The sequence below is a fragment of the Pteropus vampyrus genome, unplaced genomic scaffold, assembly GCF_000151845.1.
Source record: "Pteropus vampyrus isolate Shadow unplaced genomic scaffold, Pvam_2.0 Scaffold152, whole genome shotgun sequence".
Classification (NCBI taxonomy): Eukaryota; Metazoa; Chordata; class Mammalia; order Chiroptera; family Pteropodidae; genus Pteropus; species Pteropus vampyrus.
Window position 1 is genome coordinate 3,611,396 of NW_011888933.1, and position 13,568 is coordinate 3,624,963.

Genomic DNA, 13,568 nt, shown 5'->3' on the forward strand with positions numbered 1-13,568 from the left:
TTATATACTTATTTAAACACCAGTAAACATTTTATTGATGATATCAATACCAATTCTTACCTCCAAAATTCTGTCCCCTGATTGTAGGCGGCCATCTTTTATTGCTGCTCCCTTTGGTAAAATGTTTTTTACAAAAATGGGACCAGGACCATGTATGGAAGAGTCTCTGGTAACTACAGTGAAACCAAGTCCTTCAGGGCCTAGCATAGAAGACCAGGAAAATGCACGGTCACCTTAAGCAGGAACAACATTATATTTAATCTTACAGTAAAATCTACCTAATTTAGACTAATGTAGAATAAGTGAAATATTTACATTCCAGCAAATACTTTAAATATGCTTCGGTTGTTCTGGTTTCAAATACAGATTATAGTTCCTGACAGGCCATGATGGTATCAAAGTGAATTTAGGGCCCAGTGCAGATGTGTAACACTTTCGTTTATTAAGGTCCTAGAAGAAATGCCACATGTTATCCATACACCCGGGAGATTGATTTCTCAGTAAACCATAAGAGGCAAAAGGCCATCTGACATGAGTTTTGTCAGGCAAAAGGCCGTCTGACATGAGTTTCAATCAGTTAGCTAACCTGTGGCTCCCTTCTTTACCTGTGTCTCAGTTCCTTGTGTGCCGTATTCCACTGTCCCTTCACTCTCTCTTGCTGCTCCTGTCCCCTTCTCTTGTATCTCCAAGCTTTCTCTGTAAGTATATATATTTTTCACTCTTTCTAAAGGTATGCTCAATTTGTATAGCCTAAAGAATCTTTACCTCTATCTTACTGCTTCTTCAGTCTTCCATCACCAATGACCTCACGTGACCCTATCAGTAAATCTTCCCATTTTTGATCTTTCCTCTTCTCTAATTTTGACACTTCGTGCCAGTTACTTTTCTTGACATTACCTCCCCATTCGGTTACCTTTATTTTCTGATTATTTTCTATCTCTCGGATATCACATTATATGTCATTTTCTGTCTTTCTCCCACAATAACATAAATGTTCCCCAAGGGTCTGTCCTGGAATAATCTGTCCTCTAGACTCTGTGTTGGCCAGCTCCAGGCTCCAAATACCATCTCCCTATGGATGCCACCTAAATGTCATTGTTGACCCTAATCTCTCTGGTGTAAGCTTCCTAGATATCATCATGCACATAATTTAACCAGCTTTCCAAACTTCACTATGAACCCTTTCTCCAGTCCAGAGTCTGACCTTTCAAATATACTCATTTCTGATTTCTAGCAATGGCATCTCCACTGTGCAAGCCACTCTGGCTGAAATCCTCAGCAATAACTATAACTCCTCTCTCTCTTCTCTCTTCTATCCAGTCAGCTACTAAGGCATACATACTATATTTAGACAGACGCAATGCACCCTTTACTGGTCCTCTGTTGTTTAGTCTCTTCTTCACTATATCTTTTGCTATCAGATTAATCTTCTCAAAGTACAGCTGCAATATCATACTTTTTAAAATTTTTGCATTCAAGGCTCTCTGATAGATATTTAAGGTCACAATCTGCGTTTGACTTATCTGTCCTCAAAGCACTCAACCTCATGTCAATACATAGCTGGCTAATGTGTATGAAACTGATGCGTTTATATAAAAAGCCTAATTGCTAAGAACACTGGAGTATTTGTGCCTCCTATTCAATAAATTTTCTTCCCAATAAAGAATTCTTATAGAGGGATAAAATTTTGACCAGAGGATCTTTCAGATAACATCTATTAAAGGTATATATTATTTGCTTTTAATATATGTTAATAAGTATTCTAAAACTACCTTATGATCATTAAATTATCTATTAATTCAGACAAGAATCTCTGAGATCTTGGTTTCTTTTGAACTGAGTCTTGAAAATCATATAGTATTGCAGAAGGTTTGCAGTGGAGGAAGGGATTATCAGAAGTTACAAAATAAACAAAAGCACAGAAGTGCATGGATGCTTATATGTGTATAATAATATTGCATAAATTCGCACGTACACACATGATCTAGTCCCACTGATCTGCACGTGAAATGGATAGAAAAGTTGAAAAAGATAAAGAAAGAAAAGGTTGTAAGTACTTTTAGAATTATGTTTTAAAAAATTGTTTGCAATGTTGAATTAGTGAAATTACTAATTATCACATATTTGCTTTCTGAGGAATATGTTTTTTGGTGGTCCAAAATGATCTTACAGAACCAGAAACAATATGCTTTTTGAGCTTGTGTAAGGATGTTTCAAAAATTACTAACCTTTCTCAAAATCGGGACAACTGAATTTTAGTGCCTAGTTAGTATGAAGTTGTGATACGGGAGTGCCCTGCTTCTATCAAGTTCGCAATGATTTTTCCATTCCCCAACACGTCTTTATCAATTTTGTTTCAAATACACTCCCCAGAAAAAAAGATAAAGAAAAGTATTTCAATTTCAAGAAATTTAAGTTACCTAAGTATAAACTTACATCTATTCTTTGATACAATTAAATGAAGGGAGAATTAACAAAATTAGCCTTAATGCATTTCTCTTAACCAATTTTACATGTAACAACAATAGAATGCTATTAAGCATAATTTAATAATTACCTTTCTTAAGGTCAATCTTAATTTTCTTTGCATTTTTCTTGCTGCCGAAACCCATGAGAGGGGAGAGTGAGGGAGAGGGTGGCTTTCTGCCGAGTCTTGGCACCCGAGGGCTCTTGCTTTGCTGTAGGGAGGTTGATGCATCTTCTTCAGGGCTGCTTGTTCCTGTGAGATTTATTGTCTTTATTCCTGATTTTCCATGGACAGAAGGTGGAGGCTTTGTTCTCAGAACACTGTCATTGTTACTAAAAATGTTCAGAGGTCCGATGACTGATTTTTCATACTGCTCACGGTTTTGAGGTGGAAGCACATGGAGGAGCACACTTGGAGCTTTCATTGCCTGACGGAAGACATCTTGAGCACTTGAAAGAGAGTTAGTAACTTTATAATGATACCTCATTCTAGCATGCCATCTTCTAAAGCTCTCCAGCATCATGGCAATAAGAGCCACCTAGTAGCATAAGCTTACATAGGAGATACCATCGCTATTACTACCATCTTGACTTTGCTAACAAGTTATCTCTTATATCCTGCACATTAGATGTCCCCACACTAGACTACACATGCATTATTCTTTCACTTAATCTTCTTAACGGTCATATTAGATTGGTATAATTAGCTCTTATTTTACAAAATAAAGAAATTGAGGCTCAGAGAGATTAAGAAACTTGTCTAACGAACTGCAGCTTTTAAGTATTTCTCGGCCTATCCAGAAATGATGCTGAAGAAAATATAGAAGCAAGCTTTAATTATAGATGGAAAACAATCATTTTCTATTATTGATCAGATTTTCAATTCATTTACTTTTAGGATTTATTCTAATAGGTCTTCTTCAACATGGGTTGTGTTCCCAAAGTTCGATTTTGACATAAATGTTTCTTCATAGAGACACTGGGTAGGTGTGTTGGCTGTCCTGAATGTTACAGTGGATTGTTAATCCCATAAGCACCCTACCGGTTAGTCTGGTTATTCTATCTATAGAGTACCTGTATTTTTTACTTTTTCTTGTCTCAGCACTTTGTGTTTTTCATCAAATTTCCTCTAATTTTCTCTCCTTCTTCCTCATGCTTCATAATGCTTTATGACTAGGTTAAACAACTACCTTTCCCAGCCTTTCTTGCCAATGAGATGTAAGTGAAGAGAAAAGCTGGGGGACAGAAACTTTTTTGTTCTTTGGTTTCTCTTAAAACTCAGACATGATGAAGGGAACATCAGCAGCCATCTTGTGGCCATGGCATGACTTAAAGGTCAGAGCCACACAACAGAGTGGTAAAGCAGAAAAACGGAAGATGCCTGACAGACTGATGATGGTTGAACTGCCATACCAACTCTAGACTGCCACCTCCATACTTTTAGTCCTTAAAAAATAAATTCTAATGTTGTTTAAGCTACTTTTATTTCAGGTCTCTGTTACTAGCAGCCACATGAAATAATAATGAATCATAATTCCAACTGCCATCTGAGCTCCCCCTCCTCTCCTTACTGAAGCACTTAATTGCCTCCACATTGTTAGTGGAGGAGGGAGGAGGCTTCACAGAGACAGTCCAACTCCTCTGGTCGGATACTTGATTATGAGTCAGTTTCTGCTCCCTACTAACTCCATCCTGAAATTTTATGAGCCCCAATTTCCATCTCTATAAAATAGGGATAATAATGTGTGCCTTGCATACTTATCAAGTCCTTGTAAAAAGTATAGTGATATATAAAAATATCATCATTAATAATGATTATAATTTTATCTATTATTCATTATTTTCAGAAATAAACTATTAAGCCTTCATTTCCTTTGACACTTAAGCAGGCAGTGCCCACCACTGCCCTTTCACCCATGACCGCTGCCCCCCGCCCCGCCACACACTATATTGACAACTAATGGTCACAGAGAAGATATATTAGGTGTTGTTTTGGTCAGAAATGAGAAGTTGATGATCATTACTAAGGAGTATTCATACTTATTCTCTTGCTCCAGAGCCCCACCGAAATGCCAACATACATTTAAATAATATATGCAGACTACTACATAGTCTAATTCTTAGGTATACGAACCTATTCTCATGACATTTTTACACAGAAAGAAATGATTTCTTGTGAGAGAGTATTTTAATTTTTCCCCTTTGCTTCTATTATTCAGTGAGACCTCACAGGCATCTCTCACAGATATTTAGTTTAAGAAAGACTGCTGACACCAAGTAAGTTAATTAATAAGCTGAACTAACAGTCTGTGAAAAGAGTCATTAAATACCAGTCTAACTGACCCGTATCCCAAGAAAAACAAACCCATCTATTGATGCCCCAGAAAGATAACCAGGCAGGAAGGCTTGCTATATTCTGCAGTTCACCACTCCTGGGGCCGTCAAGGACATGTGCAGGCCACCTTTGAGTGTGCTAAAACATAAGATGCATTTGAAAATGGATGTTTTGGGGTCATTCAAAGGTAACTGACAGAAATTCTACCCAGAATTTTGATCGTAATAAGCTCATTAATGATTATAGGTATTCTAGGGATCAATAAAGTAAATAAAACAGTAAAAAAAAAAATGCTTACTGAGCAAAGGTTTTGTCTACGAGGTCCACATTGTTGATTTTTACTATACATTCATTTTCATGAAATAGTCCTTCCCGTTTGGACCTGCTATTTTCTTCAATGCCACGGATGAAGAGTCCTAGAATCCTAAATGCAAAATTTAGATTGAAATAGAATTACTGAATAATAATATGCTAATTATTTCTCCACTTGCAACTATTCAGAAATAAGTATTGATTTCTATTTATGAAAGAAATTATGCTTTATATAACTGCTTGTTATTTAAATTCTTAATTTAAAAAAAGGCAAAAAACATAAGTCACTAAAAGAGGAAAATCTCTTCAAAACAAATATGCATAAACAGCAACCCGGAGTACATAAATCTACGCTCCCATTTCTAATGCTTGCAGTAAACTTAGAAAAGGCTAGTGTAGCTCAGTGGAGTCGAGGACACGAAGATTACTTATTACAGTCAGCTGTGATGCCCAAGAGAGGGGCTGTAATAAGTAATCTGAGTTAATGCCAAGGGGGCAACTTGCTGTTCAATAATGGGTGAGGATTAGGTATTCGCTGTAATTTTTTTTTTTTTTTTTGCAGTCTTACTACCTGTTCCAATAATTTGCATTTTAAGAAGCAAATATTTAAGCACAGATTTTATTATTTGGTTTAGAAGGAAGTTCAGTCCTATTTGTTAGTGTCACTGAATCAAGTATGTGTTGAGTATTTTCTGTGAGCTCAAGAGGGAGGAGTTGCTGGATGAGGACAACTGGTCAATACAGACAAGTAAAGCAGAAACTTTAAAACTGGACATACCAATAAGCTAGATTCTTCAAAGAAAGATATGGGGAAAAAGTAAGATTTAAACTGGAACAGAAGAATAAGTAGGATTTGAATGAATAGGAGGAGAGAGAATCTAAAAGGAGGCAGGATGGGCCCTGTGGATTTGTGTGAAGAGCAGTGTGGGGAGCTAACACCGGGTGGGGAAGCCAATGCCACACAGAGGGACCTTGAACACTAGCTAATGGACTTAATCCAATGAGGTTGGGGTGGTGTGCCCATCACCCACTGCTTCTGAGCAAGGCAGTGACATGATAAAGCCAGGGCTTTGGGAAGAGCTGTCTGAAATTTCGACCAGGAAAAGTCTGGATTCAGAGAGCATACTTGGAGGCTCCTGGTGACTTGTAGTTATGGCTTAAAGTCAGGAAAGTGGGGAGTTGAGTAAAAAGGAAAGGAGAAAGAAAACTACAGCCATGAAAATAGGGATTTAAATTGTGTGTGTGACTCTGTTACATATCAATAGTATCTAAACTGAAAACTAAAAGATATTAAACTTGTGTATATTTTAGTTATTTTTCATTTGAACAATGTCCCTTCTCCTTGTGGCATGTCAGGGTCCTAGCTGTATCCCTGAGTAAGAAAAACAGTTATCCTCTCCGAGAGGAATTTGCTGGGTGTGGAGAAACTGCCACCTCCTCTTTCCTTGTCCGCTTGTTTTTCTTTGTCATTCTCCTTCATACAGAGGCTTCGTGTGCTATTACCTAGTCCCTTTGCATTAAATCTCATATCTAAATAAAATATGAGCACATTTTATGCGTGAATAATAGGGTCGGCCACGGAAAAAGGGCAGTCTCTAATAAAAGTGTAGGAGAAAACCATCTTCCTGTTTGGAGTAGCCACGAAGCGGAGCTTCTGCCTCCAGGGCCGCAGTTTGCTTAGTGAGCTCATGTCATCTCAAGATGGCAAAAGGGAGGCACGTGGTTGATATTTAGATATGTACTTTGAAAATGTTAAATGAAATCAGTATGCAGACACAGGAGAGAGAACAGTAAATGGTCACACCACCCATTACAGGGAAAGCTCAGGGTCGCAGGTACCAATGTGTGGTGAGGCGTTATGCTTCATTTCCTAGTTCTGGTAGGTCAGTAAATTAATCATATTCTGTGTGGAAAAGAAAAGGGGCCAAAGCTGCTATTTGATAAAGGATCCTAGATTCAAATTAATATTTTTAAGATACTAATCCTACCTTAATCTTCTGATATAATATTAAAAATTGAACTATTTGACATGCAAAAAGAAAAAAAGAAATAGAACAAAGTAGGGTTTCTTTCCTAAATTAAACAACTCTCTAATAGTTCACATTTTGGATTTTTGTTATGGTGGATTCACAATAACATGATCCATTAGGAGACTCACATGTGGTTATAAACTAGTTTATGTAAGCGATATTTTTTTAACAAGCATTCAAGTCTTCCTTTAATTTAATTCAGTACATCATCAGTCATGTAATGTTACTCCCTAGGATTTAATTTCACATTTTGGGAGATGAATTAATTCTTTCAGGCCACTGGGTTGCAATTTTGCTGGCATAATACAGCTGGAATATGCTTTGTGAACCTCACTGATCTAAATAACCTAACTTTCCATGAAAAATTTATTGACAGAATAAGCCCAACTGTAAAAGCCATGTGTCAGAGGTAATTTTGGTAAAATGTAAAACTGACTGATTTTATTAGTTTGGTCCCTGGCAAACCCCTCTTGCCTTTTCTATTCCATGGAAGGAACAGATTCCCTCTACTTTGATTTCATCCAGACCAGTATGAGAAGGCTCAGAAAAGAATCTCTCATCCACTTTGCCCCACACCGAGGGGCTCCAGTAGCTGTCTTACGTGAGACCAAGTTTCTCAGGATTTAAAGATAAATGCTATCAAGGGGTTATAGACCGAGAAGAACCAGTTAATTTGCACTAATGAGCAGTGATAAAGAAGGCTACAATCAACCGCCCCACAGAATTAGAGGGGTAACAACTGCTTCTTGGTCTTCTGATAATCATTTAGGCATTAACCCGCCCTCTCTCTTCTCCCTTACGTTCTTCCCACTGTATCACATGGTCTCGACCACTCTACTAGCTTAGCATTTTTATCTAAACATCTGCTTTTCTCCCATTATGTGTCATTCTTCACCCATCCCTTCCCTCTTTTCTCTCATATTCAGCTGTCTTTACCATGGAACTGAAGTATACTATTTTTATTTACTGTAAAACAATTAGATGCCATAATTTTAATTCTAAATCAAAACCACAGTGATCTTTTAAAAAATGAAATTAAGTTGCTATTTACTTGCAGGGGCTCAGTTGTTTGTATTTGTTTTGTTTTTACTGTGCAAGCCAATGGCCCTCCACACAAGCAGCATTTAGCACCCTGTGCTGTGATGTCTAATGAATCTATTGAGGCTTTATCTAATATAACAGCCGCTAGATTGTATTCAGGGTGTTCTAACCTAGATTAGGTTTCTAATTCAACAACAGGTGTGGCAGTATTTTTCTTAAAGAAAAAAAAACGGAGACAAAGCCAATTACAGTAGTCCTAGTAAATAATTAAATGTAAATTCTAATTTAAAATAATGACACAAACCAATAAGTGGACGGAAATTAAGAACTAAGTATACCACTATGACCTTAACTCACCCTACCCCCACTCACACAGTGAAAACATATGGCATTATAAAGCCAGACACTTGTCTGACACGCTCTACACGCAGTTGCATCTAGACACATGGGTTGAGTTAAGTGTGCTGTTTCAGCCTGTACTCATTACTTCTTAACTTTTATTGGCTCATGTCTCCACTTCCATATTATTTTTTATGTTTTTTAATTAAATTTCCTTTCTATAATACTAGTGGATAGCAAAAAAAATTATACAACTATTTCACCAAGTTACTGAACAGTTGACCATGAACTTATAAAAGTTCATTGTTGAACTAAGCTTTTCTGTTTTAGCCAAAATAATAATACTGATAATTTTCACATTCATATGGTGTGTGTTTTACAAGGAGCTTTCACATTTTTAATGTCATTTAATTCCCACAACCTTGATGTGAAATAGGTATTCATAAGAGGTGAATTTAGGAGGCTTGTTCAAGGTTATTAAAAAGAGAACATTGAGATTCAAACCCAATTGTTCTGAATCCAAGCCCAACACTTTTTCTACTATTCTACAAGACTTATGCTAGACATCAGAACTAGGAAGGAGAAGGGAGGAAATCAATAAATTCTAGTGTGTTTCTCTCATTTGAAGTGAGAGAGGCGATTTCTGGTCCATAAGGTCGACTTGTTTTCCAAACTATTGAAAATGAAGTATGGTGACTGTCACATTGTATATTTCTTCATGTTTTGGAAATTGGGGTGATCTTGTGTTCTATTCCAGCTTTGTTAAGCCAAAGTCCTGATAATTTAACTGCTCTGGTACTTCACAAAGCTCTATCAGTCCACTTCTGCCAAAACCCATTATAATTTCTCAGGACAACTGGGTAAATACTCTCCTCGTCTATCAAAAACAACCTCAGTTGTCCTGTGCCATCACCCATAACATTTATAAATACGCTTATTAACACATACAGGAAATGAGACAATAAGAGCCACTAGCTTTTCAGTTAATTTCCTTTTAAGGAACATTCATTCCAGCAACAGCTTGGCATCAGATGTTATTTGCAAAAAAAAGGTGATGACTTTGCAATTACAGGTAGCAGATGGCTACCTGCTGAAAATGATGCCAACCAAAATATCATGACTAAATCTGCTCTTCCCGCTATATGGCAGACTGAATTGAATAAATATTCAGAACCAGTAAATTAATACTATATAGCCTTTGGGAACTTTTTTTTTTTAGAAAGAGCAATGGAGTGAGAGCAAGTTCGTAGATCTGGGTTTCATGTGACCATGAGAAAATCAATGGACTTTTCCGGTCTTTGATCCCCTAAGCTAAAATAAGGTGTAGTGCCTTTTCAATGATGCATTTACAAAAACAAATTTAGCAAACTAATTAAAATCATGTCATATGAGTGAGGAACTGATTTTCTTTTAAGTCTCTGAAAGTCTTTGTCAATATCGATCTAATGCTAACAGCAGTTATCTTACTTAAAAAGTGACATAATATCTAATACTAATTTTGTAGGGTTTTTATAATAGTGTTACTATTAACTCTCAGGCACACACTTTAATTTTCATCAGTATCCAGTTAGGTAGACATGAATTTCAATAAATGTTGAGACAATCTAAATTACCATTCACCAGTATAAAGTTAGCAATATAATGTCTATGACATTTCAAAAGGATGTGGTAAATTATTTTTAATTGACATTTTATTTTAGAAAAAATAAATAGCATGATGGCATTTTGCTACTATAGCTAAAAATAATCAAAATGAAAATAGCTTTTGATATAGCTATTTACATTATACTATTTATTATTTTAAATTCTATACACCTGAGGAATATCAGGAAGTATCAACTTAGAATTACTATATTCACTGGGTGAAGTATATTTTAGAACACTAAAAAATTCAGTTGCAATATTCATCTAACAATATGTTAAAATCTTTCCTAAGATTCTGTTTACTACGTATTACTGATAAGAATACTTTAAAAAAGTACTTCATAATTAATTGTAAACGCAGAAACTGTGATTGATTTTTTTTCATTTCCTTTTCTTCCTAGAAGTAAATGATTTTATTTCATCTCTAACACATAAGTGGCCAACGGAAGTATTACCTTGAGGTGTCCACCTGAATAACAAAGATACACACTTAATCCTCTTCTGAAAAATGTCTGGGAAAATGAACTGCAGTCAATTTTTTTCATTAGAATGAGCCTCTGATGTAAGAAAAACATCTTACCTTCCACTCAGAGATGAAAAGAAGGGCACTACATGTATTCCCAAGGGGCCTCCTTCCCCAGAAATCTCCACTGTTCTTGTCATATCACTGGGGCAGAAAAAAATAAGAGCACAGATGAGTCTTTGCTAAAAAAACAGATGAAGCACATTAAAAAATAAATGTTAGGATTATATCAACTGCTGTAAATTTAACAACAGAGATGAAATCAAAAGAGTACATGATTTGCTGATACGTTCGGAAGATCCAGGAAATAAAATGTTTCAAAGACTATTTGATTTCTTATTTTTTCTCCTAGAAGAGGAACAAATGGAAATGACTACCTACAAAAATAACTTCCTACTTAACTTAATCTACATAAATCAACATATTTAAAAGCATATACACAAAAATAAAATTTCTTCTCATTGAGACACACTTGAAAATTAGTGTACAGATGATAAAATACATGAAACTAAGCACATTTATGCTTAATCATAAAGTAGGCTTTTTCCCCCCAAAATAGAGGAAAAATAAAATATGTATTTATTAGAAAAAGCACAGAATTACATTTTACAACAACTGCGAAACCACAGTTGGTAATATATGCGAGCATGTTCAAAGCACTATAAAATCAAAATTTAAAGTTGCCTTTCAATAAAGCATAGGTTGTATTCAATGGAACAATTCCAAATTTTCACCTCTTGTGTTTTTTTTTTTTTTTTCTTTTTTGAGGTAGAAAAAGAAGTTGCAAAGCCTGGAGAAAATATATTACAAAAAGAAATAGAAAGCCTGACCTGCCTAACCTACTCCAGATTAAGGAAAGGATGAGCTAGAAACATTAATAGATAGTGTGTATGACTGAAATATACAAGACATTGGGAGCTTTTGAGTAATAAAGAGTGGAACTAACACATTTTTATAAAGATGAAAAATAATAACTGTGAACAATTATCGGCTCCTTTAATCCCAGGGAGAGAAAATAAAATTGCCAGAGGAAAAATGAAAAAGTTGAAGCAAACATCCCTGTTGTGGAAATTGTAAGTAGGTCTCCATTGTTTCCTATTTACATTAAAATGACCTGAAACTAGATGTCAAATTAAGAGCTACAGCTGCTACAAATGCTTTTCTGCTACAAATTGAAAATGGTGAAATTTGGCTTCTTGCTGGAAAGTTGAGAATAGCATTAAGAAAGCAAAATGCCTGATGAAGTCACTCTGCATGAAGTATTCTCTAAATTACCAGCAATCTAAAATAAATACATTTAATATATTCTCATCAGCAGATTAGGCTTATTTTTAATGTTTTCATTGCAAACCTGTTATCATTAAGAACTGCGAAAAGGAGCATGTCAGTTTCCAACATTTGTGGAATGGGATGAAATTTCAAATCTGGTAATAAATTTTAAATGAGTTTTGCTCAAATATTGCTGATATATTTAAAACTTGTTCAGTCAAGCAGGTTGTGTCAGGTGACTGAAATAAAGGTTAGAAAGAAAATAAATCTTAAAGTGAAAATATCATGGGATAAAACAGATTATTCTCCATACTTTCTGTGTGAGAATATAGATATTATATGAATATATGTATATGAAATACTATATATATGTATACATTGTAAGTCTTGAATATAAAATGTTTGGTGGGCAGAGAATGTTATATAGCTTTAAATGGACTACAAAGCAATCTTTTTAACATAATAATAGATTTATAATGCATTTGAAGGTATTTGAGGAAGACTAAACCCAAAACATTCATATTCTAGGGTTACAGTACTGTTTTAAAGGCTTTTAAAAACAGAGACTAAAATCTTGTTAACCATTGAAACTTTATTATTTCTACCTTATGATGTATTTTTATAGTTTTGCACTTAGATCATAACACTTACCTTTCCTAATAAATGTATTAAGTATCCACATGCTGATAGACAGCACTCACATGTATTATAAGAGACTTTTGGAATATAAGTGTTTAGTCTAGTATAGACTTTAAGGTTTTAGCTTAAGAATTTTTAGGATGGCTTTAGGGATTCTCATATTTTTTTATTTTGCAAGTATTTCCCTATTCCACTCAAAACCCCTCATGTAAAACATAATGTGTTGTATGTATCAAACCAATAGCTACTCTTTAGTAATTATCAATCCTATATTTTTATATTCACTTAATAAATCTCATAATCTATTAAAGTAATAGATTATGAGATTTATTAAGTGAATATAAAATCAATCTTCTTTCAAAATACTAAAACTTTTGGGGGGTGTATTTTTAAGGTTCATTACTACTTTATAAGATTTCCTTTTTCAAATTTCAGAATAACTTTTATGAGACAGCACAATTCTTTGGCTAGAAGGATATCTGTCAACTGTTAAATTCTATCATGAAAATATTATTCCATAAAAGAACATAAAAGACTTTCAATTTTGTTGATTGTAATATGAAGACACAGAGAATTAAATCTATTTAATATAGACAAGCATTATAAGTCTTATACAGACCATGTTTCGCCATGCTCTTTTAAAATTGTTATCCATTATTTGTTTCAAAATGGAAAGAAAAGCATTTTAAAAGAGGAATCCACAGAGACTAGTCCATATATTTTTATTTATTTTAAATGTAAAAAGAATCTCAGTGTTATATATAATTGATGGAGTTCAGTAGAAATCTCTGTATAAACACCATTCATGGAAGACAAACAGAGCAAGTAGGGCTCACAAAATATCTCATAAAGTGAGATTTTACTACAATGTGAAAATATGTTATTAATGGTATTTGTTTAGGTAAACTACAGAATAGAATTCAGGGACCAGAGAGCAGGATATGTACACATTTATTTGGAGGTGGCCAAG

At 34.9% G+C, this 13,568-nt stretch overlaps 1 protein-coding gene across 1 annotated transcript in view; it reads right to left on the bottom strand.

Annotated features, from left to right (window-relative positions):
• PARD3B (par-3 family cell polarity regulator beta) overlaps positions 1 to 13,568 on the bottom strand; it is a 948,153-nt gene that overhangs the window by 424,809 nt on the left and 509,776 nt on the right. Inside the window, exons 6-9 of the mRNA XM_011369686.2 lie at positions 10,748 to 10,834; positions 5,100 to 5,225; positions 2,558 to 2,916; positions 61 to 200 (exon numbers count right to left, since the gene is read on the bottom strand). Of these exons, the coding sequence (XP_011367988.1) occupies positions 61 to 200; positions 2,558 to 2,916; positions 5,100 to 5,225; positions 10,748 to 10,834 (712 nt within the window). The remainder of the gene's footprint in view (positions 1 to 60; positions 201 to 2,557; positions 2,917 to 5,099; positions 5,226 to 10,747; positions 10,835 to 13,568) is intronic.